This window comes from Equus caballus, chromosome 14 (genome assembly GCF_041296265.1).
Source record: "Equus caballus isolate H_3958 breed thoroughbred chromosome 14, TB-T2T, whole genome shotgun sequence".
Taxonomy (NCBI): domain Eukaryota; kingdom Metazoa; phylum Chordata; class Mammalia; order Perissodactyla; family Equidae; genus Equus; species Equus caballus.
Genome location: NC_091697.1, coordinates 61473732 through 61501663, shown reverse-complemented (window position 1 = coordinate 61501663; position 27932 = coordinate 61473732). Strand labels below are relative to the sequence as shown.

The window sequence follows — 27932 nt, the reverse complement described above, 5'->3', positions numbered from 1 at the left end:
CCCTGGGGCAAAATCACCCCTGGTTGAGAACCACCTCTCTAAAGCAATCTGCTACCACCTCTTACCTGGATGACTGTAACAGCCAATGATGCAGGTCTCCCTGCTTCTGTTTTTGACCACTACATGCAACTTTCCACATACTAGTAAGATGAATTTTTAAAATCATAACTCAGTTCATGTCATTTCCCTAACTGAAACATTTCACTTGGAATAAAACCGAATTCTTTATGTGGTTATAGCCATTGCTCACATCTCTGCTCTCATCTCATACAATTCACCATGTTCCAACCACATCATTCCTCAAACATAGTAGCCTTGTTACACTCCAAGAGTCTTTGTACTTATTCTTCCCTCTGTCTGAAATACTTTTTCTTACCTCTCAGATCACAGCTTAAAAGTTTCCTCCTAGGAAAGTAGATCACACTTTTGTGATCACAATTATTTAATTTAATTCTAATTGTGATCACAATTTATTTAAAATATCCTGCATTCTACCACTCCCAACTATGCTCATGACATTTTCTTCTTAGCCTTTTCAGTAACTAGGGTTATCTCATTTATTTGTAGACCATAAGAAGAAGGAGCTTCATAAGCACATTGTCTATCTTGTTTACCACAGAATCCTTAGTGCATATTATTTGTTGATTGGATGTTGGATGAATAGATGAAAAATTCAAGCAATTCAATGTTATATTAATGTGAGTTTGAATAACACCACGGATGACAGTCACAGCTGAATGTGCCAACAATCAACTTTCAGATCCTCCATGATGTTATAAAATAATAATAACAAAGCCTAGTAATAATTTTCTTCTAGATGTCTCTATTAGATGATCTCTAAGATCTCTTCTGGTTCTAAAATTTATCTGGCATCTCTTCAAATCATTTGACTATACCGCATTCCATCTATGTATAAAGTCACATCTTGAATACACCTTTCCATTCCTTTGCAGAATTGCAGAAAATTGTCAGAATTTCCCATGGAGAAGGGTGTAGCCGCTCCTGACACAGGAAGGGTTAATAATCACTGGAAAAAGCTTGCCAACAAACTGTGACCCGGAGGTGAGAAGGCCGGTTAGCCAATGACGGGTAAGACCTCCAGGGGGAGGCAACCTAAGACAGGCATCAGCCGCCCCAGGGGCACAGATGGAGACACCATATCGGGAGCAGGAGGGGACGTTGCCTAGGAGGCCTTGCATGCTCCCAGAGAAAGTATACGAGCACAGCAATAACATGACAATATTAAAACAGAGGCCAAGGGAGGGCTCCTTGAGAAATCACTAAGAATTCTTGGCATTCACTAATTACTTCACCCAGAACACCTGTGTATGTTTAACAGATGTAAGCTACGTATATATTGAAACGCTGGTTATAATAACTCAGAGTGGCCGTCAGCCCTCTCCGCATCTATCCTGATGTGTACATTGGATTGCAACACTGACAAAGGGTGTAAAAGCTGTTATGATATTTTGCTTTCCTTATCATAAAGTTTCCAGAAAACACAAAGGGAGTTAGATAATCTTGTTTGGAGCCTGCTGTGGAAATACAGTAATTCTCTAAGAATAGCTATCCCAGGACTAACTTACAATGCAGACAAAGCATCACCTAAAAAGCACTGCCTTTGACTGAACATACCTTTGATTTTTTAGTATGGTGAGCTTGAAGATATGTTCAGTGTAACAATTCTTCACCAAATCTTTGTAGAGAGCCTACTGTGTGCCAGGCAGTGTTTTAGGGGCTGTGATACAGCAGAGAACAACAGAAACAAGTCTCTGCTCTCACCATAAATACAAATGGTGATAACCATTAAGAAAGAGAAGAAAAATGAAGCAGGAAATGGGTATAGATTGTGATCACAGTAAGTGATCTATTTTACATAAGATAGTAAGGGTGGGCTTCTTTGATTTGAGGTCCATATTTGAACACAGACCGAAAGTAAATGAGGGAGCAAAAACTCATATAGACTCACATAAAACTCAGATAGTGTGGCTATCTGGGAGAAGAGTAGTTTTCAGGTGGAAAGAATAGCGAGTACAAAGGATAAAGAATGAAAAAGGGTCAGCGGGGCTGGAGTATAAAGAGTGAGCGGCAGAAATTAGGATCAGAGAAATAAGACATTGGGTTACACTTTTTATTTCAAATTATTTAAGGTAAAAATTAACGGACAGTAAAGTACACAAATCCTAAGTATACAAATGAAATATAGAATATTAACATCACCCCAGAAAATTCTGTGATCCTTCCAATCATTCGAATTCTCTCGCAGGCAACCACTGTTCTGATTTCTATCACCGGAGGTTAATTTTCTCTGTTTCTGAAATTCATTTGAATGGAATCACACACTATTCACTCTTTTGTGTCTGGCTTCACAGGTTTTTTTTTCTTCAGACTCATCCATGTTGATACGTATATCAGATATTCATTCTTTTTTATTTCTGTAGTATTCCTTTGTGTGAATATGTCACCATCTGTTTATTGAATCTCATTGATATTTGGATTATTTCCAGTTTTTGGATATTGTGAACAGAGCTGCCATGAATACTTAGGTGTAAGTCTTTTTGGGGACATAAATACTTATGATTGAGATTTTTTGGTTAAAGGACGGGTGCATGTTTAACTACATAAAAAGCTGCCATATCAATTTGTCCAAAATGGTTGTGCCATTTTACACATCCATTGCAATGTATAAAAGTTCTAGTTGCATATTTTTGTCATTGTCTTATTAATTTTAGCTATGTTAATGGGTGTGAGGTAGTAGTTTTTTGTTGATTTAATTTGTATTTTCCTAACAACTAGTGATGTTTAAATACCTTCTCATGCTTGTTGGACATCTGTTTGTCTCTTTTTGTGAAGCATCTGTTCAAGTCTTTGCCCCCATTTTAATTTGGTTGTCTTTTTTATTATTGATTATTAGGAGTCCTTTATATAGTCTGCTCGTCTACCTGGTGGTATAGTGTCTCTCCTATAGTGTATCCTCTGGAGTGAGCATCATCGTGCAATATGAAAATTGTCACACATGAAGCTCATTCACTTATGAACATTTTCATCCCAGATCTCTTTGTTCTGATTTTCCATCTTTCCTCCTCCAGGTTCCTGACTAGCTTACCAAGCTACTTGCCATTGCCCATGATTCTGTGTATTTTCTAAGCTCAGCTCTGGCAACTTCTCTTTCCATGCAAAGTAGATGACCAGGTCATTGCCCAGAGCTTTGCCCACTGGGAGGATTTTCCTCTCATTTCTGTCTTCCAAGGCTTGCACCAACATATTAAGACAATCAATTTGTGAACTAAACTCAAACTTTTTATCCCCATCAACTGGTGATAATGGATCCTCCATATGACCTGAGGGAGAAGCACTGGTGGAAGAGTAGTAGATGACTTGGGTGTCTAGGCTAGTTGCTTATGTAGGTCATTTGTTCTGTCCAGTCTTGCTTGTTCTTGATCCCATATGTGCCACTTCCAACTTTCTTTGGATTTCTTCTGGGCCTTCTTAACCTTAAGTCTCAGTGGATGTGACACAAATCAGCTCACGGTAGGCTGTTTCATCTCCATGGTCACTTGAAGTATTATCAGAACAATACAAGTTTCTGCTGCAGATGTTATGGTCTTGCTCCAAAAGTGACGGTGTTCGCATTGTGATTCTTGCATTAGGGTTTGCCATAAATCTAATGGTATCTGTTTGTAGCACTAATATTTCCAATACTATAGGATCTGTCAGGTCGTATGGCCTGAGAGGCAGGGCTGCTTACACTGCTACCTGCATCTACCGCAAAACCCTTTCTATGACTCTGGGCCCCACTCAAAGCTGGCAGCATTTCATGTCACACTGAACGAGTCATAGCATTATTCTCAGTTGTGGAATACGCTCTCTATGATCCAAAGTGTTCTCCTAGGCACTGTGCTTCCTTCTTCATGGTGGGAAGTGCCAAGTGCAAGAAGCAATGATTTGTCCTGTAGCATGAAAGGGATGTCCTAGAGTGCCCTAAGCCACTGAACCCTAAAATTTTATTAATGTGGTGGGCTCTTAAAACTTCTTAGAGGTTCTCTCTCCCCTCTGGAGCTCTTAGATCTTACCGAGGGCTTCCACGAATAGTCACTTTTTGCTCATCTTGTCCAATTAGCGTGATGTTATCAACATAGTAGACAAGTGTGATGTTCTGCATGATGTCCAGCCAGTCTATGTCTCTTCAGAGTATATTATGACAGATGGAAAGACAGTTAACATAGCTTTGGAGTGATAATGTAAATGTATGGCCCACACATTTGCTTGTAGGAGCTGCCCTAGAAGCACAGTGTTTGGTCCATCGCTCAAAAGCTTTACCAGGGTCTTAAATTCTGTATGCTGGTAGAGTGTTTCTTAACTGATAAACTTCTGGTCCACATCCTTGATCATGTACCCTTATAACCCAGTGCACGCATAATGTCTCAGTTCCCTGGTACGTGCTTGATAGATACTGCAATTCCTTTGGGATATAGTCCCTTTTGTTCCTTATAAGGCCCAGTACATCTATGGCCTGGTTGTGCTGTTACTTAAGCCCATACATGGGCTTACGTATTGGGAGGGAAGGTGGGAAGAAAATCCTAGAGGAGTTCATGTCTTGCTGAGGAAAAGCCTCTGCACTGTCTTCAAAAGATGGGGGAAGTGCTAGTGATTAAGGAGTCTGAGGACCCATGATTTTTGGTGTCATCAACCCCATCCCATGTAATGTGTCATGGTCCCATTTCCCAACCAGGACCCTAACCTCGGCATAGAAAATATGCATTCTTTAAGATTTTAACCTTCTTTGGCGCTCTGCTACTCTTAATATTAAGGCCTAGTCCTAGTCCTCAGCATTCTCTGTCTTCTCACTGCAGAAATCGAGAGCCTCTTTCAATGCTACCAAAAAGGCCTTCTGGCTTTCACCCTTGGCTTTTAATTGACAATTATTTTTTCATTATCTTTTTCTAGAGCATCAATCAATCTTTCAATTGTCACCTAATTCCTTTATCTTTATAATTAGTATTTTACCCATATTTTTGAAATGATTGATAGAGCTAAGGCATTCCTTTCCACTAGTAATGATCCAAGTGCACCACTGGTGAAAGTTTTAACAGTCACCAGGGGCTATCTGTGCTCCAGGTTCCAGAAGCGGTGAGGCATTCACAGCCTGACTGTGGATGACGCAGATCCCAAATCCCATCCATACTGACTTTATTGGGTCATTCCTGGCACCAAATGCCACAGGTTGGTTTCCCTGGAAGCAGACTCTGAGGTAAATGCTAACATGCTGAAGACTTAACAGGAAGTGCTATTTGGGGCAATTATTTCTTCAGATATTCTTTCTGCCCTATTCTGTCTTGCCTCTCCTTCTTGGACTACAATTACACCTTAGACCACTTGATACTATGCTACAAGTCACTAAGGCTCTCTTCATACTTTTTAATCTCTTTCTGTTCTTCACATTGGATAGTTTCTATTAATCTGTTTACAATTTCACTAATTATTTCTTCTGCAACCTATAATCTGATGTTTAGACTATCCAGTAAATTTTTCATTTCATTCCAAATATTGTAGTTTTCAGTTTTAAAACTTGCATTTATTTTTTGTCATTTTCATTTCTCTGCTGATATTCCCTATCTGTTCATTCTTATGACAATTCTTTGAAGTCTTTTTTTAAAGATCTCACTTTTTCCTTTTTCTCCCCAAAGCCCCCCGGTACACAGCTGTATATTCTTCGCTGTGGGTCCCTCCAGTTGTGGCATGTGGGACGCTGCCCCAGCGTGGCCCGGTGAGCAGTGCCATGTCCGCGCCCAGGACCCGAACCAACGAAACACTGGGCCGCCTGCAGCGGAGCGCGCGAACTCAACCGCTCGGCCACGGGGCCAGCCCCCCTCTTTGAAGTCTTAAATGTACTTACAATAGCTGCTTTAAAGTTCTTTTCTCTTAATTCCAGCATCCGGATTTTCTTCAGGTCTGTTTCTATGTACTGGAAAATTTTCAACAGGAGTGATATACTCTTAAATTATGTTTTAAAAGTAGTACTCTGATTGCCATGTGGTGAATGGACTTCAGGGATACAAAAATCAAAGAATGGGACAGTTTATAAGGACAGTGATATAGTCAGATGAGACACAGTGGTGGTTTGCTCTTGGATGGTATCACCGGTGTGGATGAGAGGGTTTGGATTCTGACCATCATGTCTTACTGATGGCTAGGAGGGGAAGAGAAAGAGGAATAAAGGATAAATTCATACTTATTGTACTTAGTGATTAAAATGCAGTTGTCATTTGCTTACATGTCAAAACTAGAGAGAAAATGTCTAGGGAGGGCACAAAACCATATTAAATGTGAGATATCTATTAGATATTCAAGTGAAGATGTGGAATGGGCACTTGTATATGAGTCTGGCATTTAGGAATGAGGTCTTGCATGACATAAATTTGGAAGTCAAAGGTCTATGGGTGCTATTTAAAGCCACAGGTCTTAGAGAAGACATGTGAGGACTGGGCCCTGGTGTGCTCAAATGTCCAGAGGTCTGGGAAATGAGAACATGGGAAAAGAGCCTGAAAATGAAGTCGAAGGAGAAATAAAAGAGTGGTATTCAAGAGAAGAAAAATATAGTTCAAAATGGAGGGAGTGATCCCCTTGTCAAATGTTGCTACAAAGTAGGGAGAGTCAAAAAATAAGCCTTTATTAACAAGCCTAGATTAATATTAATCTACTAAGACATTGGGGTTTGTTTCTGCAGTGCATTACATATTAATCAATACTGTATAGACTAACTTCTTGAATTGCTTGGAATTTAAATTCTGAACGTAAGTGCTTAAATTTAACTAGTAAATCTCCTGAGAATCCTATATGAGGTCATTTTGGGCATTTTATCTATAATTATAATATTGTCAGTTAGGATAGTTATTTTCTACTTGTCATTGGAATATCTGTTTATGGGTTCTTATTCACTGACTTTTTCCAATAACATTTATAAAACTTATTACTCTAATAATTAGATTCCTGAGAAGAGCAAATTGTCAGTGAAATGTGCACTCACAGCCCTTTTCTAGCATAGTGATGTACTGCTTGACACATGGTACTTAATAAAAATGAATGTGCTCATCAAACATCTATTTCATTAATGCTCTCTGAAGTGCTATTACCACAGAGACAGCACTATTAAATTAAGTGGCCAAAGGCCAATTTCAGGTAGCACAGTGGATATAGAAATTGGTTTCTTTTTGTGTGTGTGTGTGTGTGTGTGTGAGGAAGATTGGCCCTGAGCTAACATCTGTTGCCAATCTTCCTCTTTTTGTTTGAGGAAGATTGTTGCTGAGCTAACATCTGTGCCAAACTTCTGCTATTTTATGTGGGATGCTGCCACAGCATGGCTTGACTAGAGGTGCTAGGTCTGCACCCAGGATCCAAACCTGCAAACCCCAGGTCGCTGAAGCGGAGCATGCAAACTTAACCACCAGGCCACTGGGCTGGCCCCCGGAAACTAGTTTCTTAACTGAAATTCAGAAACATTTAAAAAAATCTGAGAGTGGAACGAAGTATGTTGACTTAGGGCTACCAGAGAAGACTGTACAGATGCAAAGGTGCTTGGTGAGAGGGCCTAAAGTTGAGCCCAATATCCAATCTCCAACCCTCCCTGTCCCAGAAGACCTTAGCAGGTATAAGAAACACTTATAATTAGTCCACTCAGAATAGGTACCTCTTTGTAATCAGTCAGCCTAGAGGAAGGACCTTCTTCTTATCAGCACAGAGTTGCACATCTGCATACCGAAGACTTTGCAATGGAGTGATATGCACAAAAACGTAATTTTGGATCTGATGGGTTCAGACAACAGAGTTTTAAATGGAATCGCTCCAAGTTTGATGAGAACCCAGAAAACTATTTTTGGTAGCTTGGGTACAACAAGTGAGCCATAAAGGCCAAAGGATGGTCTTAACAATACTTGAAGGCAGTGGTTCTCAACTGGGGTCAAATTTACCTCCTGGGGGATATTTGGCAATGTCTGCAAACATTTTTGATTGTCAAGAGGAGGGAGGAGCAAGGTGCTACTGGCATCTAGTGTGTTGAGGCCAGGAATGCTGCTAAATATCCTACAAATACACAAGATAGTCCCCATTTAAAATCGTATCCATTCCAAAGGTCAACAATGCTAGGTGAGAAACTCCGCCTTAAAAGTTACTACTTTCTTAGAAGAGGAAACTCCTAATATCTAATTTTATGTTTAGACTCATGAGCCTATCTTCCCAGGACCTGATGTTAGGGACACCTTGTTCATAGTGTACATATGCTTTTCTAATTCCAGTTAATTATAGTGCCTTACAATGTTCATAAGGCAGAGGATTATTTTATTTGAAGGTTATCACTTTCACTTGCGTAAAAACAGAAATCTGCAGTTTGAATATAAAGTCCTGATTTTTGGTCTCAAATCTCTTTATACTTTCCAATTCCCAATCCAAGCTCTCCCGGAAACTGGGATGAGATACAGGGAGGCCAAAATCTCATATTCATAACTAGAGACATTGCGTTCCATGGGACTGAAAAAACATGAACTTCTGAACCTTGCATGGCCCCCTAAGGAAGCATTAAATTCTGCTGCTATTCTTAAGAGTCCCTGCGTGCCCTGTCGGTTTTAAGATTACTGCTGCCATCCTCGAGGAGGACGGCGTGCCCCTGCAAAAGGCCAACAGGTACGCGTCCCAGCAGATTTCAGCCGGCAGCCCTGTGTCCCCAAGCTCAACCTTAAAGCGCCCGAGAACGCCGCTCTTTCGAAGGTGGGCGGAGCGGGGTGGAAGCGGGCCACAAACCTCCCCTGGGGACTAGCGCCCCGGGGCAGCCAAGGCAGCCGAAGCGGCGGCGAGGGACCCAGGCTCCCCGCGGCCCCTCGGACGGCGGTGGGGGCGGCGCGCCGCCAGGAAGGTTGGAGGGGGCGGTCCGGGCGGCGGGCGCAGGCGCTGGCTCGCGCGCGCTTCCCGGCCCCACCGCCCAGCCCTCCGTGGCGGCCCGCCCTCGGCCCGGGCGGGGGAGGACGCGCGGGCGGCGATCGCCGGGACCCGCCCCTTCGCCGGCCCAGCGAGCGGGCGGCTGGCGGCGGGCGGCGGGCGGCGCGGGGAGGCGGGGCGCGGCGGGCGGCCGTGTGTGCGCCTCCGCGGCCTCGGAGCTCGCAGACGCTCGGGGGAACATGGCGGCGGCGGAGCCGGCGGTCCCGGCGCTCCCCGGCGGCGGCGGCGGGGGCGCGGCGGCGCCGTCGGGCACGGTCCCCGTGCTCTTCTGCTTCTCGGTCTTCGCGCGGCCCTCGTCCGTGCCGCACGGCGCGGGCTACGAGCTGCTCATTCAGAAGTTCCTCAGCCTGTACGGCGACCAGATCGACATGCACCGCAAATTCGTCGTGCAGCTCTTCGCGGAGGAGTGGGGCCAGTACGTGGACCTGCCCAAGGGCTTCGCGGTGAGCGAGCGCTGCAAAGTGCGCCTCGTGCCACTGCAGATCCAGGTGGGTCCCGCGGGAGGGCCGCGCGCCCCGCCGCCGCTCCCAGTCCCCGCGCGTCCCGGTCCCCGCCGCGCTCCTCAGGTGCCCCGCGCCGCCTGGGCGCCGGGCCCTGCGCGCCTCGCCGACTCGGAAGGGCTGCGCCGCTGTCGCGAGCCGCGGGGACGGCGCCACGAAGGTGCCTGTCCAAAGGTGACGGTCACCAGCTGTCCTCGGCCGAGGCTGGGGCGTGGGCCGCCCAGGTGGTTTGGGCGCGCGCGGACGCCCCCACGCGGGTGGTCCTCAGCTGCCCGCATCCGCTTTGTGTGCCGGGAGCAGGGCTCAGCCTCCTGCGTAACCAGAGGGCTGTGAAGTAGTAGCTGTGTGTTTCCTTGGGGGGGATGCAGGATAGGGGAGAAGAGATTGTGGGGAGTAATGGCCCTAGGGTTTGTTCCGCAGAGTTGTGTTTAGCACTTGCGGAAACACAAACTTCAGGAGTCAGACCCTGTCCCCCATCTCTTCCCTGGCTTTCAGTTCTTTGAGCTTAAAAGCTTCCGCCAGCCTTAAGTGAAATAACCATTTGCTTAGCCTCTTCCTTGTAACTATCAACTGAATCTGTTGATTACATATACGTCGCCTACATTGAAAAAGTCATTTGACTCCAGGACCGCAATACCTTTTTAAATATCCAACTTTAGCTAGACCATGATTTCCTGGTCTAGCTGGCTGAGAAAGTTGTTTTTCTTGGGCATTATTTTATAGCTCTTTAATGTGTTTTAGAAAGCTGTGCTCTAATACTACGCGGGTCAGTCTCCTGTCCTCTTTTTACGCTCAGAGAATTCACTGGAGGATCTATATTTTTGAAAAGAAAAGAATATATGGTATATTTTACGTACTACACCGTCAACATTTTTTCTTTAGTTGAGAAACTAATAAGCCATTTTTTCGGAAGACCAAACTGAAATGGGGCATTCGGGGTTAGAAGACATTTTAATATTCAAGCGTCAGTTTCTGAGGATTATTCTTTAGTTTGTTTTTTTTTTCAGCTGTAGTCGGCTGCGGAATCGGTCTTGTTTCCTATCACCCCAGCACCCATGCCAGAAGCTTCCAAAGCAGGTACTTTAACCTGGATAAAGTTCCTGTGTTCAGAGGACAAAGGCTATGAGCTGCCACTGTCTGCCCCTGGGGAGTCTAAAGGGAGGCAGATGGCCTCTGATACCCTAGAATTTGTGCTGCTGTGCATACGGAGAATGTAGAGAATTGTAGTTCCTAGGTGTTTACTACTCCCCATTTTTATGTCTTCCAAGAGTTTTCATGTCTGACACCTCTCTGCAGCCTTCCTTGTCGGTTTGTTTTGATTATTGCTGCCAAAATACCCCAAAGGAGGATGCACCTTTGACCAATCCATTAATAAAGGCGAGAATCCAAATACTAACTGAGGCGGCCTGGAGCTGTGCTGAGGATGCAGACTTTGTGATGCCTTTCCTGTGGTGGTTGGGAGGGTGCGTGGGCTGTTACCTAAGAAGATGTTATGCCAAGGGAGTGCCCCCCACGTCTGTAAGGTTTTTTTCTCCCAAGATAAAATTTTTTATTTTGAAAACTTCAAAGCCTGGGTCTGACAACTCTATTTAATTAAACATTCTGGAAATTAATAATGTATATGTGAAAACCTGAAATGTCTTGTACATTCTTAAAAGGCATTATATAATTCAAGTCACTTGTGGCCTTGGAAATATTTTCCTTGGTAGAGGAGATAACATGTAATTCATTTTTCATTGTGATGTTTAATAATTATAACAACAGCACTACTCTGTCCGTCCTTTTAAAAAATGTTATTTTTTTCTGACTAAATAGTCCAAGAATTCTTATAATATTCTGTTATGTAACACTTCATATATTTTAAAGTATTTTAAAATATTTTTTTCTTTTGTGTTATCTCATTTTAGTAATCATAATACTTTGACTTTTTTACCCAGGTGCCCCCAGCTTAAAAATAGGTAACGTGAAGGGACATACACACCCCCTATATATGTCCATGTACCTATTCTGATACCTATTTATATCTGTATGAGAAGAGCTCTCTCTATATATACATGCAAACACATCCATGTGTCTATACTCTCACAAGAGAGAGGGAAAATATTTTTTTTCATGTCCATTTTACTTTGCGTTTTGGAGCCCAGCTGTATAATCCTTGAGACATGGACATTGTATGGCTAGATGAAACCATAGAGTTTATTTCACAAACATTTGAGCGGCGGCTGTAAGTGCCTGACGCAGTGAATGCAAATATGTTTAAGACCCAATTCTTGTTCCTTACCTAAGAATCTAACTCTTTCATTTTGCAGAACAGAACATATAGGAAATTGCCTAAGGTTCTGGGGTAATGGTGGAGGTGGGAAAACGCATGAAGGTCCTCGCTTATAGCTGACCATAGCAGTTACGTTTTGTTTTCATGCTTAATGAAAATATCAAGCAGAATGGAAAACAAGCCACAAACTTGAGCTTGTAATATCATTTGTTTTGATGCTGTTCATTGTTCTTTGTAATAGATGCCTGTAACTTAAGAAGACTCAAGGTGGCCCATCAATGATGCCCTGCTGCTGGGGATGGTAGGCCCTGTCTCCCAGAGGCAGGGGCAAAGAGCATAAATTTGGCCACATGTAGTCAGTCCACTGCTTAAATAATGTGACTTGTTATTTCTCCAAATTTAGGATTTAGAGCCTCTGCGGCCCTGGCTCACGTATGTATTCTAGAATGTATTCTTAATTTACTTAGGGGTCTGAGTTTGCTTTCATGCTTGTTCTGGCTGTTATTGCTGGTGACCTTGTAAAACAGTGGTTGCTTGTGCCGCACTGTACCCGTGATTGGTTAGCGGTTCTATGGGGACTGATTGTTAAAACCCCCTATTGCCAGTGTTATGCTGTGGTAACTTCTTAGTGTCTTCTTTTCTGAAATACTCTGTCAACGTGACTGTGAGTGTCCCTTGATAGCTCAGGTAGCTGAAGACAGCTCATGTTTCAAGTATGGTTTATGTGTCTTCAGCTTTGTCACAATGCTTGAAGTCTGACAGTATTGAGATGCAGAGGAAGAAATGTAAATGAGAGGATTATACAGTGGGAATTTAGGTCATTTTTATGACTTACAAGTTTTAATTTTTCAAAAGGTATTCCCAAGTTTTAACTAGTGGAGACATTTAACCCTGGAAACTCGCCTAAATTTGATATCATACCATCACTAGTGTACTTTCCAGCTTGTCACCAGGGAAGGCGGGGCCTAAATAGAAGAGAGGATGAAATGGACATTGGGAGAAGGACGCCAGAAGAGGATTTGGCTTCTGTGACGGAGGAGGGAGGGCTCTGGCGGCTTCGCGTGGGCAGAAGATAAGGGCTTCCCTGGGAAGGCTGACCTTTTCCTGAGATGGTTGCTTGGGGAAGGATTCGGCTCCAGCTTTCACTTTCTTGGAAGTTTATTACTTCTCTTATTATTTTAAACAGGGGCATGGACATTTTATAGCTAGAAGAGACCTAGAGTTCATGGTGGGAATGGAGGGGAGGAATGGTTTGGAACGAAGAGGGAAAAGACTCTGTTCCCCCTTGGTCTTGTTCCCCCTTGGTTTGAAGGTGGTGATTTTTGATTACGGAACCTTTCCCATGTGAGCGTGGAGGAGGAGCCGGTGGGTGCGCTGATGCTCAGAAACTGAGCAGAGAAGCAGGAAGGACATACGTTTGGGAGGCAGGCAGTGTCAGGGGCACTGAGAAACAGCTGGATCCTGAGGGTGTGGCATTGTCTCCACCCCGCTGGTTTGATGGGGTTGTGTATCGCTTTTTAAAAAATTGAACATTCCAGATTACTGCCCAAAGCAGTGTAAAGTTTTTGCCCCTTGTGGATACATTAGAGGCTACCTGTGAATAAACGGCATTTGAGAGTGGGCGCTGTGATCTGCGTTTGGAAAGTTTTTTCTTTCATTTAGTTAGTCAAGGGGAATCCATTGTAGATTCAAATGTCACTCTCTTCCTGGGATCTGGCCAGCTTCAGTTGCACCTCAGTCTAAGCTGTACCTTAAGAAATCCCTCACTCCTCAGCTCTGAGGTGGGTGGAGACAGCTGGCGTCCCTTGGGGAGTTAGAAAGCTCACACTTTAACTGATAAGCTAGAGTTGTAATATTGATGCCAGTGACATTAGTGCTCTCTATAGGTGACTATATTTGTAAAAATAAGAGCGAAATAAATATTCTTTCGCAGCCTAAATTAAAAAGCCCAAAACCTGTTTTCCAGGAACAGATCATTTAATCATTTAATGGTAAATCTTTTGGTGACATCTGGAAATCTACTTTATGAAGCATTTTCTTAATTCTGCAGACTATGTTAACGTAGCAAGTTAGGCAATATTAGTATTTCTGTATATATATTTACTGATTTAAGGGATCTTAGTGGCAAATGGTATTTTAGCTTCATTACAGAAAAAGTTTTTTAACATGTTCTGAACTTTAGAGTGTAGTATGTGTTTCCTCTGTGAAGGATATCCCAGTGCAGTTATTGATTGCTTACATGAGGCTCATTTAATCCTTAAAACAGCCCTATGAGGGAGATACTATTGTTCTTGCTTTGTTACAGATTAAGAAACTGCTGTTGGAGATGTCAATGATTTGCCTCATTTCGTGTAACTGAAATTAGTAAGATGGAGGTTTGGACTCAGATTCTAACACCCACGGGCTGTGCTGTGTAGGGAGCCACATCACAGACCGCTATTTTAAATGAGTCCGGATTGGAGCAAGGCCTTACAAAGCTGTGGTAATCAGTAATCAGATTTCCTTGGAAATACTTCTCAGCGAAATGATGATACCCCGTATCCCCTCTGGCTTCTCTCCCAAGCAGATCATGCCTATTTTGTGACTATAATAGACCACTAAAATTTTGAAAACAGCACACTTACAATTCCAAACTTTAATCATTCCTGTAAAGATTTTCAGTTTACTCACTGTAGTAGTTTACTAGGGGGCTGCTATAACAAAGAACCACAAACCAAGAGGCTTATACAACAGAAATTTATTTTCTCCCAGTTCCTGAGGCTAGAGATAAGAGTTGGTTCCCTCTGAGGGCTGTGAAGGAGAATCTGTTCCATGCCTCTCTCCTCGCGTTTGCTGGCAATCTTTGGATTTCTTGGCTGATAGATACATCACCCTGACCTTTGCCTTCATGCTCACAGGCCTTCTGTGTGTCCATTTTTCTCCTTTTTTGAGGACACCAGTCATGTTGGATTAGGCAACCACCCTACTCCAGTATGACCTCATCTTAACTCATTATATTTTCAATGAGACTGTTTCTAAATAAGGCTACTTTCTGAGGTACCAGGGCTTAGGAATTCAATATATGAATTTTTGGGGACACAGTTTAACATAAACACTCACCGTGCATTACTTTTATGGAGAGAACAGAACTGGTGCCGCGTGTATCACTGGGGAAGGCCAGCCACCCTGTGTGTGCCTGTCCTGAGTAACCAGGATGAACAAGGGAGGGGCACGTTCCTTGCAGGTCCAGCAGCCCTTGTTAGAAAATGGTCAGAGCACATTTTCTGGTGAAGGAGGGTAAAGACTGTCATGATAATGGTAATAATGGCACTTGGGGATGAAAAGTCTTTTGAATATGAAATCTAAGGTCAAATCCCAGCTATAACAATTCTTAAGAAAGCGGACAAAAAACATACCTGAAATTGATCTCTTGAGCTCTTGCTTGAGGAGGAAGCCACTGGCATTGATCAACTTTTTGTACTTAAATATGTGTACTGAAATATCTGTTATTTATGTATGTGTGTATGTGTTGGGATATATATATATATAGATATATGAAAGTGTATATTTACACACATACATTTTTTATGTCATTTCCTCCTGCCTACTGAATATGCGTTGATCTGTAGTTGCTACACTTTTACTTGCAATTGAATTTGGTCAAGTCCACTTTTAACTTGCAGTCATGCGGTTCCAACATGTAAATGTTTGACTTTGAGCAACATTTTTAGTTATCTGCAAGGTTTTGGTTTAAGAGAAATTCATGAGTCAAAGTAAGAAGTCCCTGAGTTATAGAGTCAGAGTGTAATTTAAAACAGCTTATTGGAATTCATGTGGATTTTGGGTAGGTGGGTGGGGTTGGTTGGACATGGTTCGAATTTTTCAAGGTTGGTTTTATTCTTGTGGCCTCAAAGCCTCCTTTCTGGCTGGTAAGGTATGGGCATTACTCATAAAATAGCATCTTTTCCCCTAATTATCACAGCATAGGGAGACCATTTTTTTAATAGTGTTAGATTTACAGCAAAGGTGCAAAGATAGCACAGAGAGTTCCTGTACCTCTGTACCTAGTATCCCTTCTTGTTAACATCTTACATTCCTGTGACATGTTTGTCACAACTAAGGAACCAACGTTGGTGCATTGCTGTTAACTGAGCTCCACACTGTATTCATATTTCACTAGTTTTTCCCAAATGCCTTTTTTCTGTTCCAGGATCCAATCCAGGATACTAATTACATTTAGTTGTCATGTCTCCTGAGGCTCCTCTGGGCTATGGTAGTTTCTCAGACTTTCATTGTTTTTGATGACCTTGACAGTTTTAAGGAATCCTGGTCAAATACATTGGTAGAATGTCCCTCAGTGTTGGTTCATCTGATGTTTTTCTCATGCTTAGCCTGGGGTTGTCAGATTTGGAGAGAAAGGTCATGACGGTCATTCTCATCACGTTACGTCAGGGCTACACACCATCGGCGTGAGGTTATTGATTATCTTCATCTCGATCACCTGGCTGAGGCAGCGTTTGCCAGGTTTCTCCACTGTGTAGTTACTGCCCCTCCTCTGTACTCTACTCTGAGGAAGCGAATCATTAAGTGCAGGCTGCGTCGGGAGTTTACCTCCTTGAGAGGAGAATATCTAGGCATTTTTGATTCACCAAGTTATAACCAGTCATCTCTTCATACCTTGCCACCTTATCTCCATGTTTTCTGTCTTTGTTTACTGAAGGTTTATAGATGATGAATTCGTAGACTAGAAAGGTTTTGCAGGGTGGTGAAGATTTCAGGGCTGCATTTTCTGACCTCAGTCTGCATCTAATATGACATAAATCCGATGTGGTCCCCTGCCCAGAACAAGATACCTCACAGCTGAAATGAGGTACAGGGAAGCACCAGAAAACGGGGACCCCAGGATACCCCAACTCTGAACATTGAGGATTCTGGTTAGGTAAGGTTTTATTCCTTTAAGTAGCCCAATTTTGACCATTTTATATTATACCCCTGAAGTGTTATATAATATACATTTTCTCAATGAGCGGGTTCAAATGATGTTGTCCTAACTTTTGCTATATACAGCTGGTTATTCCTTCACTAGAGGTCTAGACTGTAGAACTAGTTGAGTTTTGATCTGCTTTTATTGTATTGTGAAACTTTTCTCTGTCAGCTCTCATTTCTTCAGTGCTGGCAGTTTGCCTGTCTCCAGCAGTTTCCTTACTGATTTGCGGTCTGTAACCTTCTGTGACTTTAGAATCCGGACAACTGAAGTTGGGAACATATACAGAGGTGGTCACTATAGGCTGAGGTGAGTGCTGAGAGCTGGAGGTGTAAGCAGGTATAAGCTGTGGCATGTTAGCGCCTGGCCATGCAGTACACTTACACAACTGCCCAGGAGTTTTCTTTTGCCTGCTTGCTGGTTTTCACCTGTTGTGGAATGTGAGCTTGGCTGAGTTACATTACTGTCGTTTGAAACAGGCCAGTTAGAGGTCAGCTGCTTTTCATAGTGTGCCCTAAACACATTGTGGATGACCAGTGCGGTTCAAAGTAATAAAGATAAAATACACAGATTCTGAGCCTTTTGAGCCAAGATTTAATGTTTACTGAGAATGTAAAATATGCAAATAGTGATTGGTTTTTAAAATAGTACCCTGAGTACTTATATACACATCATACTCACTGCTTTTGAAAATGACCAAAATCGAGGCATAATACTTATATCAAAAATTTAAGTAAGGAAACAGCCAAAGATAGCATGTATAATTTAAGATGCCTGAATATTTATTTTAATCATACTTTATTAGCAGAATAGGGAAACCCCATACTTGGTGCTAGAATTACAGGTGGCACCCATTCTGACATGAACTTGGTGTTGGATGGTATGTGGTAAATCAGTGCACATCTGCAGAGGTAACACCAGAGAGACATTAAAGTGCCAGAGTCCCTCAGATCAGGACAGATAAATAAAGTGCAAACTGATTAGAACGCTCCTGTTATTAAGGATAAACGATTCCTTTTAGTGATTCACTTAATTCCTGTAGTAATTGTTTCCTGAGAGTATGCTGTGTGCAGAGGGACTAAGGCAGAGCCTAGGACCAGGCTGGTGGCAAACCACCACCAGGTAATCATGACACAGCTTCCCCCAGAAAATTATTAATAATGATTGTCCATGGGTGGTTTTATAGAGAACAAAAATGGGGTAATTAGAGGGGAGGTTAAGGGGTGGCTCGTAAGAGTAGTGGTATGGGTTCATTCAGGACCAGACTGCGTCCTTTAGCGATCTCTGTAATTTCAGAAGGTAGAGAGAAAAGCACCATGGACTTTTAAGAATCCAGTGAGATTAAATTCTTGTATTCAACAGTGATTTTCACTTTTTTGATATATCCATATTGGGCCCAAGTCGTTAGAGTAGACCAACTACAGCAATTAATGTAAAGCTTGGTAACCTCTGATACCTAATTTTCATCTTAATTCATTGGCTTTCCTGAGTGTGATAATTATGTTTAAGAATGCAGATGTCAGGCCGGCCCGGTAGCACAGCAGTTAAGTTTGCACATTCTGCGTTGGCGGCCCAGGGTTTGCCGGTTCAGGTCCTGGGTGTGGACCTACGCATCGCTTGTCGAGCCATGCTGTGGCAGGCGTCTCACATGTAAGGTAGAGGAAGATGGGTATGGATGTTAGCTCAGTGCCAGTCTTCCTCAGCAAACAGAGGAGGATTTGTGGTGGATGTTAGCTCAGGGCTAATCTGCCCCCCTCCCCGCCAAAAAAGAATGCAGATGTCAAATTCGTGTCTGTCCTTTTAACAGTGCTGATGTGGTTGACATCATTTCGTTGCAGTTTTTGAGCTCTAAGAGTTATTCTTAAGAGCATCTTAATAGTTCTGTCTTGATAGCTGTAATTCTGGATTTGTTTCTGTGTTTTAAGTTTTGTGTTCCATAGTCTCTGCTAGAGATTATTTTTAATTTTACTCTTTGTTCTTGTAAGCAATGCCATCATCAAATGTGTTTTTTACTATTGTAGCATATTTTTCTGATCATAAAAGTAATGTACATTTTTAAATAACGTTTGAGAAATGTTTTTAAATAGTATTTGGGAAATATAAGAGAAGTATAAAGAAAAAATATTACCAACATCCCTAACTGTATAATTGCTTGTAAATATTTTCATATATTTGCTTCTACTTTTTTATTCATATTCTTACATTATTGAAATACTATTGAACTGTGCTTTATTTTTAAAATTAACATTAGATTATGAGAATTTCTTCTTAGATGGTACAAATTCTTTGAAAACATATACCCATCTTTTAATTGGCTAAAAAATGTTTTGTCATATGTATATGTTAAAATTCGTGAAGTCATTTCTGTATTTTTGGTCTTTGGTTTATTTCTAATTTTTATTATGAAAGCAATTCAATGAACATCTTCATGAATAATTTCTTTGTTCTGTAATTCAGATCATTTCTTTTGGGTCATGGTTGTAGAAATTGACTTACTGAGTCAAATAGTAGGGACATTTTTCTTCCTTTATTGACCTCCACTGGAAATAAATGTCCTTGTATAACAAGTGCTAAATCATTTTTTTTCTTTTTTTTTCTCAGCTCACTACCCTGGGAAATCTTACACCTTCAAGCACTGTGTTTTTCTGCTGTGATATGCAGGAAAGATTCAGACCAGCCATTAAGTATTTTGGGGATATTATTAGTGTTGGACAAAGATTGGTATGCTTTTTATTTATTTTTTCCAATTTGCTGAAGCATGATACCTTCATATCTACACACATATGTGCATTACTAATTGTGTTTGTTTGGGGGTTTTTTTTTCAGTTACAAGGGGCCCGCATTTTAGGAATTCCAGTTATCGTAACAGAACAGTACCCTAAAGGTCTTGGAAGCACTGTTCAAGAAATTGATTTAACGGGTGTAAAACTGGTACTTCCAAAGACCAAGTTTTCAATGGTATTACCAGAAGTAGAAGCAGCCTTGGCAGAGATTCCTGGAGTCAGGAGTGTTGTGTTATTTGGAGTCGAAGTAAGTACCTGTTGTTATATTTTGGACACAATATTATTTGCAGAAAACTTGATATTGTCAGAATGCAATTTTGTGTGTAGAATACCATGAAGGTGGTAATAATGATGAAAAATGGCTGCAGTTTATTAAGGTTTGACTATTTGTATGGCACTGCTCTAAACACTTTATTAATTCCTTAAACCCTCACAGCAACCTACGAGCTAAGTACTGTTGGTCTTCCCATATTATAGAGGAGGAAACTAAAACACAGAGATGCTGTGTCACTTGCCCAAAGTCATTCAGCTTGTTAAGGGATGGAGCTGGATTTGACTCCCGGTTGGTTGATTCTTGGGCCTTTGTTTTAAACCCTATCGTTGGAACACAGTTTCACTAAAGGCATTATTTTCATTTGTGTGTTGGAAGATTTCACCTAGGTCATATTTTTGTGCTAGAGAAACCTTGGAAGTCATGAGTTCATTGTCCTTCACATTTGCATCATGCACATATTCTTTTAAAGGAAAACAATACTCATGGATTCCTGATGCTGATTTAAATTGTTTTTTGTTTGATTTGTCTTTTTGGATGTGTATAAACAGTATAACTATTCATAGCTTTTAAACAACTATTGAACTAAAATTTTAAAATTCTGAAAAAACTGAAGACAATGAAATCCATATAATATTAATTTAATATATCTATGATGTTTTCGTAGTAGGTTTTATAGTAGTTTTAGTAGTAAAAAGATATAACCTTAGGTTTAGATGCACATTAAATATTTTTGTATTTTGACTTCAATAATGGCAATATAGAGGAAGCCTGTTTGTATAAATATGTCATACCAAACGCTGTTGCTGACTTTTGCGCTTTTTTTGCTCATTCATCATTATTAGACCTCATGACTAATCAAAATCGTCTTTGAGCAGTCCTCCAGAGCTAATGCTAATGAGATGTGGGTTGATAATTCTCCAGAGCTCTCTTATCATATGAAGATAAGGTTGGCATTGTGGCATTATTGAAATCTGCTTTCATTGGTTGCATAATACAGTTATTGTTGGAGCACATTTTTGCTCTATTTCTCTGCTAATGAGTTACAAGTTAGTCCTTACAAAGATGGAAGCTATATAATAAATTTGCTGGTGATTGTATACTGGGTGTTTTTTGCCCGTGTCACAAGTTATTTTTAACTTGGCCTACCTTGACTTCTCGTGACTCTGTTTTCCCACGACTTTCTCAGTCTGCAGTACTGCAGACTCATTCGTTGTGTTAGGCACTTGACTCAACTGCAAATGGCGTCACAGCTGGGTGGTGGTAGTCAGCCATGTGAGGGTTATCCAGATGGTATAGATGAAAATCTCCCAAGAAATTCTCACACAGCTCTAAGAATATGTTCAGAGATCCTAGTGTAAGGGACATTGATGTTAATCCAATTCCTGGCTTTACAAAGAAGAAACCAAAGGCAAAGATGCTGTTTATGCTCAAGATCACCTGGCTAGAGGCAAAACTCAATGGAGGCCAAGGTCGTTAGACCTGTAGTGCTCATTCTGCTTTATCATGTTGCGCATTGGTAGAATACTTCTGGTTTGCCATGTTCTCACATATGATTTTTAACTTCCCTACTAGACTCATGTGTGCATCCAACAAACTGCTCTGGAACTCGTTGGCCGAGGTATCGAGGTTCATATTGTCGCCGACGCCACCTCATCGAGAAGCATGATGGACAGGATGTTTGCTCTTGAGGTAATCGTCGTGCTTCGAAATAAATCATTCATCAGATTTTCCAGATAAATTTGAAGAATATTAAATATTTAACAGCAATGAAAAATTTACCTCTTAAATTTGAACTTAATCTGACAATAGCAGACTCATTGATTTCGAGTCTTGATGTGCGCTGACGTTTGAGGTCTCATCGCCATGTCCTATTTTATATTTTCTGTCTCCTTAGATCTAGATTTCTAGTGATGCCAAAGCTCCTTTACATTTTTGTCCTTTCTGCTGTACTTTTATACATGAACTAAGATGTATGCCAAGAAGCTTAATCTGAACCATTTAGAGATTTGCAAATCAGAAACAGTTCACTTCGGTTTAACTCAGCCAAGATCTGTCCAAAAACTAGGACATAATGGGCATACTCCTGGTTCAACCTTTTATTGGGTTTCCTTATACTTGAATTTCTGGAAATAGGAGGTGTGTCACTGACACACCTGCAGTGTGTCCTGGCTGTCTGCACTGGAGTGTCAAGATGCACCGTACAGTTGGGGATGCAGTGATTCTTTCCCTGTGTTGCATAACATTAGTCTCACCTAAGCATTTCCTATTCAAGGACTGTTGAAAAGCAAACTACCACACAATCCTTTGAAACATTCACTCCATGTTGTGCATCTCTCTCTCTCTTTTCTGTTTAATTTTAATTCCTTAATGATTTTAAAGTAATATCGATGTGGTTTCTGAGTTCTTTAACGGATTATTTTTATTGAGAATGGGAAATACAGGTTTTTTTCAAGACCCTCCAGCATTCCATGCACAAGCTGGCCTATGGACTACTACTTCTCTAGGATTGCTAAATCATCTGTTTAGCCTCGTCTGCCCTAGGGTGGCAAGTGGGGCAAATGAGAAAGAGTAGTCTCCGGAAAGAAAGGAGAAGAGTTAGCGGGGAGGGCTGACGCAGAAGCATGGGGGTCACTGGCAACAGCAGTAGTTTTAAGGCCATGGTTGGCCATCCCTTCTCTGTTATTCCAGAAGCAGTGAGTCCTGTATTGGGATTACAGGTGAAAGTAGTTTTATTTATTCTCTTCATCTATTTTTAAGTCCTTGTGGGTTATTTTAGATGTGTCTTTATTATAGCATTTATTACAGAAGATTTTGATTATTGACAATTCTGTCTTCTCACAAGATTTAGAATAAAAGCATGGTTAGCTATTTAGCATCTGAACCTCCTTTGAGAGGTCTGTAATCTCAGTGCTTAGGAGTCCAGACAGCATGAGGATAATATGAGTTGGGTTGTAGTATTTTGTAAATTTGTATCCTTGGGCAAGTATCCAACATGAATGCCTTGGGTTTCTCATTGGTGAAATGGAAATAATAACCACTGCACGGGAGGATTTTTGTGATAATTAAATGAGATAATGTATTGATAGCACTTAGTATAGTGCCTGACATAGTAAACATTCAAATGTTAGCTGCTGTTTTTATTATATGTTGTTGTCTTCATAAAGGTAGTTTTATCAGAAATATATAAGCATATCACTTCCAAGGCCAGAAAGGAATAGTCCTGAGAAATTCTGAGGAGGACAGGAAAAGAATATTGACTTCACTTAAAGTGTTGAGGTTGAAAGGAGAAAAAGAATCAGGTCAGGTGGTGATGGGGCAGACGTGCCACATTTCAGATTTTTCCGCTTGGTCTTAATTTAATATGGAGGTGATTTAATTTGTCCCTAAATTACTGGGAGAAATGTTAAGGTTTCTCTTTTATTCTATGACTGTGAAAGTTAAATAACGATCTGGCCAGCTCCCCTTCTCTATTCCTTTAGAGTATGACTACTTAAGATCATTCCTGAGACCATCTATTTTGCCTGTTAAGATCATTATACTAATAAGATTTATAGTTAGCATTATTGAAACTTCCGTTCCAGGGTCTGTGGTATATGCTTTATTCAGCAGTTTTTTTGAGCACCTACCATCTGTCAGGCGTTGTGTCTTTCAACTAGTGATTGTAGAGTAAATGCAGAATAGAATAGAATAAAACCCTCCCTCTGAGTTTGATGTCCTTCTGCTTCTAGGGAGTTGATAGTGTTGCTTGGAAGTTTGATGGGTTTAGTCTTTTTATCCCCTGCCCTCTTTGAGGCTGGCATGGCTTTGTGCTCGAGCATTTTTAGGTTTGTGGGTCAGAGCAACCTCTCCTTTCCTTTGGCCTAGTTGGGCTGCTTTTGCAAGTGTAAGGGAAGAACTTCAGAAGCCCATTAAGCCATCTACCTGTGTGCTTTCAACAGCTGGGGTTTAATTGCCCCATTTTAAGCCATGATGACTTGACCCCCACAATCACTGAAGATTGTTGGCCTAGAGTGGACCAGGCTCTGGTCAGCAGAGTATCAGGGAAAGCTTGGCATTTAAATGGGCTTCTTCCAAGGTCATCAGACTTTTTCCTCGACCTGGGCAGTTTTCTGTCCTTCCTGCTTCACTACGGAACTAGAAAGATTAGTGAGAACTGACCTTTGTTGGCACATTAGAGCATATAAAGCACTTTCACAGACATTGAAAGTGTATGATTCAGATTCAGACTGAATCATTGAAAGTGCACTAAAGCAACAGTGAGCAGGTTGGAAGGCAGGCAGGGCAGCCAGCTGGTGAGGGCGAGGGCTCCATCTGAATGACTGGACATTCACACAGCGGAGCTGCAGCTAGGCTTCCATTTATCCCCTCCCCTCCCGTCAGAAGCAAGCACACTGTCCTTTAGGATCTCTAAGTGTTTTGATGTGATAGCCAGGAGTTGACCGAAAAGGAGCAGGAAGTAGTTTCCAGAAGTCTTTAAACACTCAGAGATGACTCACCCTCTGATATCTGTCCCAAAATAAGGGTGCTAGCAGCTTTGTTTTTTTCCTCCTCTTTCCTATATAACTCTCTGCTGATGTTTCATTTCCGGAGAGTTTTGGTCAGCTGCTCTGCACCCTCTTCCGTACTGGTTGTTGAGGTCCAAGCTTGCTTTCTGATAAGTAAGCTATGGCTTACACTCCCTTGTACGTCCTTGGGGACAAAAAGGAAGAGTCCTCCAGCAGGAAGATTGGGCCTGCAGATCTCCAACCATCTGACTTTCACTCCACAGAGATGTCCTGGCTATTCAAGTGACTCCTTCTTTATGAGGAGGAAGTCATCTGAGTCTTTTCCTCTGTTTTACCTAGGAATTGTTTCTTAATCACCTCATCTTCCATGGTTCTTACAGTGGATGCTTCTTGGGATAACAGGTGACCCATTTTTCCCCTAGAGTTTCTGATAACAAATGCATGGAGAGAATCTCTACCCTAGAATTCTCCTCTCTTCTCATCCCCCCTCCCCTCCTCCCCTTGTCTCTGCTTTCTTCCTTTGCCCTCCTCCCTCCCTCTTTCCTCTTCCTCCTTCCTCAGCACTCTCTCTCCTCCCCCTCCTCACCATTTCTGTCCTTAGTTCTTTGTTATGGTTCCACTGGAGCATTTTGGCAAGGACATTTTTGACCTGTCAGTGAAACTTTACACAGCCTTACATTTTATACTCTCGTTTAGTGATTCTAAAAAGTTTATGACAGTGGCAGTGGTGGTGGTTCTGTTATCATCCAGGGGCACATTCTTAAACCTCGTATGAGGCTCTTCTACCAGTCATTTCTAGACAGAGGAACTCTTACTTATGGGAAGGATTCACCTGCTGGATGGCAGATGATTGGAGACAAAAAAGAAATTAAGAATCATTGTTTTAATTCTCCAGTAGTTTTAATGCAATTGAAAATTTTAGTTATGTCAAATTAGATAATAAATTAGCAGTGAATAGAAATATTCCAGACAGCTACAATTATATTCATAGCATAGCTAATGGAGCTTTAGAAGTATTCCCCCCCCCCATTTTTTTTCCTTAAATAAATAGCTACTCAATGCCAGGTATAAGTATTCATACACATTATGACCTAATACATTATCTCAGTTAAACTATAGAGTGGGAAATATGGATGAAGGTACCTTTTTTATCTCAATAGTAGAAATAGAAATATAAGAGTTTAATGCCTTTAGGAGGAAGCCAAAAGCAGCCCTTAGCTGAGTTAGTGAATGAGTGAAAGACGGAGCTAAATCTGCAGATAGTGTTTAGGAAATAGCAGCAATTCCAGGTGTCCAAATGTTCAGTGATGGCATATAGTGTAGACCACTCCTTTCTCTCTTGTGTCTCATGTTTTACAGTAATTAGCCTTGATTTCCCTCCTGTGCTTGTCAGATATAGACCCTACTCTTGGCTGCTTGTTTTCTTTGACTTGTTTCTGGTCCATATGACTAACACTGAGAACAATCATCATGGGTTTGTGGTGCGGCCACTTTGGAATCTGTCCCCCTCACTGAATTTGATGGCATGACTAAGGACCATGGTTTTAATGAAAGATGCTGATTATTGTGTCCCAGCATACTTTTTGCTGTTTTCAAACGGTGTTCATTCTCATGCTTACGTCTTGATTTGTCTTTGTCTTTTTTTAAAAAGCGTCTTGCTCGAACTGGGATTATAGTGACCACGAGTGAAGCTGTTCTGCTACAGTTGGTGGCTGATAAAGACCATCCAAAATTCAAGGAAATACAGAATCTTATTAAGGCGAGTGCTCCGGAGTCGGGTCTGCTTTCCAAAGTATAGGACGTTTGAAGGACTGGAATGCTGCTCACCATCAGATGACAGGGCTGTAAGCCCAGACAAGCTCTTGTCTCTACTAGAATTAAAATGTTAGGTCAAAAATTGGCTCCTTTTTTGCGCCTCTTAGTAAAACTTACCAGTTAGACCATTTGGGTACCAGCGTTTAGTTACAGATGTCAAAGGCTTCAGGTGCTGCTTACCTTTGATTTTTGTTAATGTGCTTTTATTTTATTTATTAAAAAAATTATAACAGAGGTGCCTGTTTTGTCTTTACTGTGTACGCTGATCATAACTTTCAAAAGTGCACACTCTTGTGAAGTTTTAAATTGTGCACTTTAAAGAAAAAGATGTACTGGTAATGGTTTGACTTTTGTATTACTGTAAGATGTGTGTTATAATGTTCATGTTGATTCAGTCCTTCTACTTTGCAGGTTGATTGAAATAGGATTATCATATGAGAATTTAAAAACAGGACTGTAGATCATGTTACCCTTTCCCTCACAGGGCAGTCAGCTTCCTTACTGAGCGAGCTGCATTGATCTAACCAGATGAAATTATATGGGATAATTAAACATCTTTCTTGATTACGCTAATTTTCTTATTCTGGTCACTATCACTCATTCTCCTGTTAATGTTCTCTTTTTGTAGCTGAATCTTTTACCTAGAAAACTCATGGGGTCATTGCTTGTTTTAATTTTGTAAACAGATGGGATGGTTTGCAATGCCATATAATTAGTGGAGGGCTGTTTTAAAATCTTCGAAGTATGATTTTAGCCGAATATCCTTAAAATCATCTTGAATACATCTAATAGGCACAAGATTTAGCAAAAAGATAAGCTGGATAAAGTGTAGTTTTAAAATGTCCATACTCTTGTTTGATGTTTTCTCCACCTACCCTCCAAATATTGTACTTAATGCAGAAGACATCAGTAATGATTTGGTAGTATTAATTTTGTAGTCATTGCTACCTTTCAATAAATTTATTTTCATTAAACACTTACTGGAGGATTTTAAAACTTTTTTTTTAAATATTATGTGAGGGATGGAACACTGCTGTCTTTTATATTAAAGTAATTAAAGAAAATGTATTATGTGAGTGAAATTATTTTGTCCTCCACAGCATGGCTCTGAGTACTAATCCAGGGATTCTGATATTTATTTAGAGGTATAAAATTTTGACATTTATAATCTTTCGACTCATGGAAATTTTCAAAGGAAAATTCTTTGCAGGAAGAGGCAAATTAATTTTTCTGAAGGGCCTTCTTCACTATTTAAAAGCAGTACAAATGTTTGGGTTTTTTGTCAGTGGTAACAAACAGCAACGTAGCATTCTTTTTGTGGGTGCGTTTAAGTTTTTTTGTTTTGTTTGAGGAAGATCAGCCCTGAGCTAACATCTGCTGCCAATCCTCCTCTTTTTGCTGAGAAAGACTGGCCCTGAGCTAACATCCGTGCCCATCTTCCTCTACTTTATATGTGGGATGCCTGCCACAGCATGGCTTGCCAAGCAGTGACATGTCTGCACCCGGGATCTGAACCAGCGAACCCTGGGCCACTGAAGTGAAACGTGCGAACTTTACCACTACACCACCAGGCTGGCCCCGCATTTTTTTTCCCGCCAGCAAACTTGTGTGTCAAAAAAGAAGCAAAGAGTCTTCCACATTTTAAAACAGTTTTCAATAAATTTAACCTAGTACTCCTCAAATTTTAATGTGAATGCAGATCACCTGGGGATCTTGTTAAACTGCTGACTCTGGTTCAGTAGGTCTGGGGTAGGGCCTGACATTTTGCATTTTCCAGAAAAGGCCGGCACCAGTGCTGCTCAGAAGGGACTGCACTTTAGCAGCAAGAATTT

At 41.3% G+C, this 27932-nt stretch overlaps 1 protein-coding gene across 2 annotated transcripts; it reads left to right on the top strand.

Annotated features, from left to right (window-relative positions):
* Positions 1–9094: 9094 nt before the first annotated feature.
* ISOC1 (isochorismatase domain containing 1) lies at positions 9095–27080 on the top strand. Of its 2 annotated transcripts, XM_023617758.2 has the most exons (6): positions 9108–9476; positions 19325–19444; positions 19550–19753; positions 21353–21469; positions 24625–24687; positions 25937–27080. In XM_023617758.2, the coding sequence occupies exons 1-5, from the start codon at positions 9168–9170 to the stop codon at positions 24682–24684; spliced, it is 810 nt and encodes a 269-aa protein (XP_023473526.1). In that variant the 5' UTR covers positions 9108–9167; the 3' UTR covers positions 24685–24687; positions 25937–27080. The 2 variants fall into 2 exon arrangements, with proteins under 2 accessions (XP_023473525.1, XP_023473526.1); XM_023617757.2 differs by lacking the exon at positions 24625–24687 and having other exon boundaries at positions 9095–9476.
* Positions 27081–27932: the final 852 nt, after the last annotated feature.

What these genes read in the sequence shown, in the direction of transcription:
- ISOC1 (XM_023617757.2), top strand. Translation starts at nt 9,168, where the DNA reads ATGGCGGCGGCGGAGCCGGCGGTCCCGGCGCTCCCCGGCGGCGGCGGC. An exon ending in TCGTGCCACTGCAGATCCAG is followed by an intron (nt 9,477 to 19,324) that starts GTGGGTCCCGCG and finishes TTTTTTTCTCAG; the next exon opens with CTCACTACCCTGGGAAATCT. An exon ending in TTGTGTTATTTGGAGTCGAA is followed by an intron (nt 19,754 to 21,352) that starts GTAAGTACCTGT and finishes CTTCCCTACTAG; the next exon opens with ACTCATGTGTGCATCCAACA.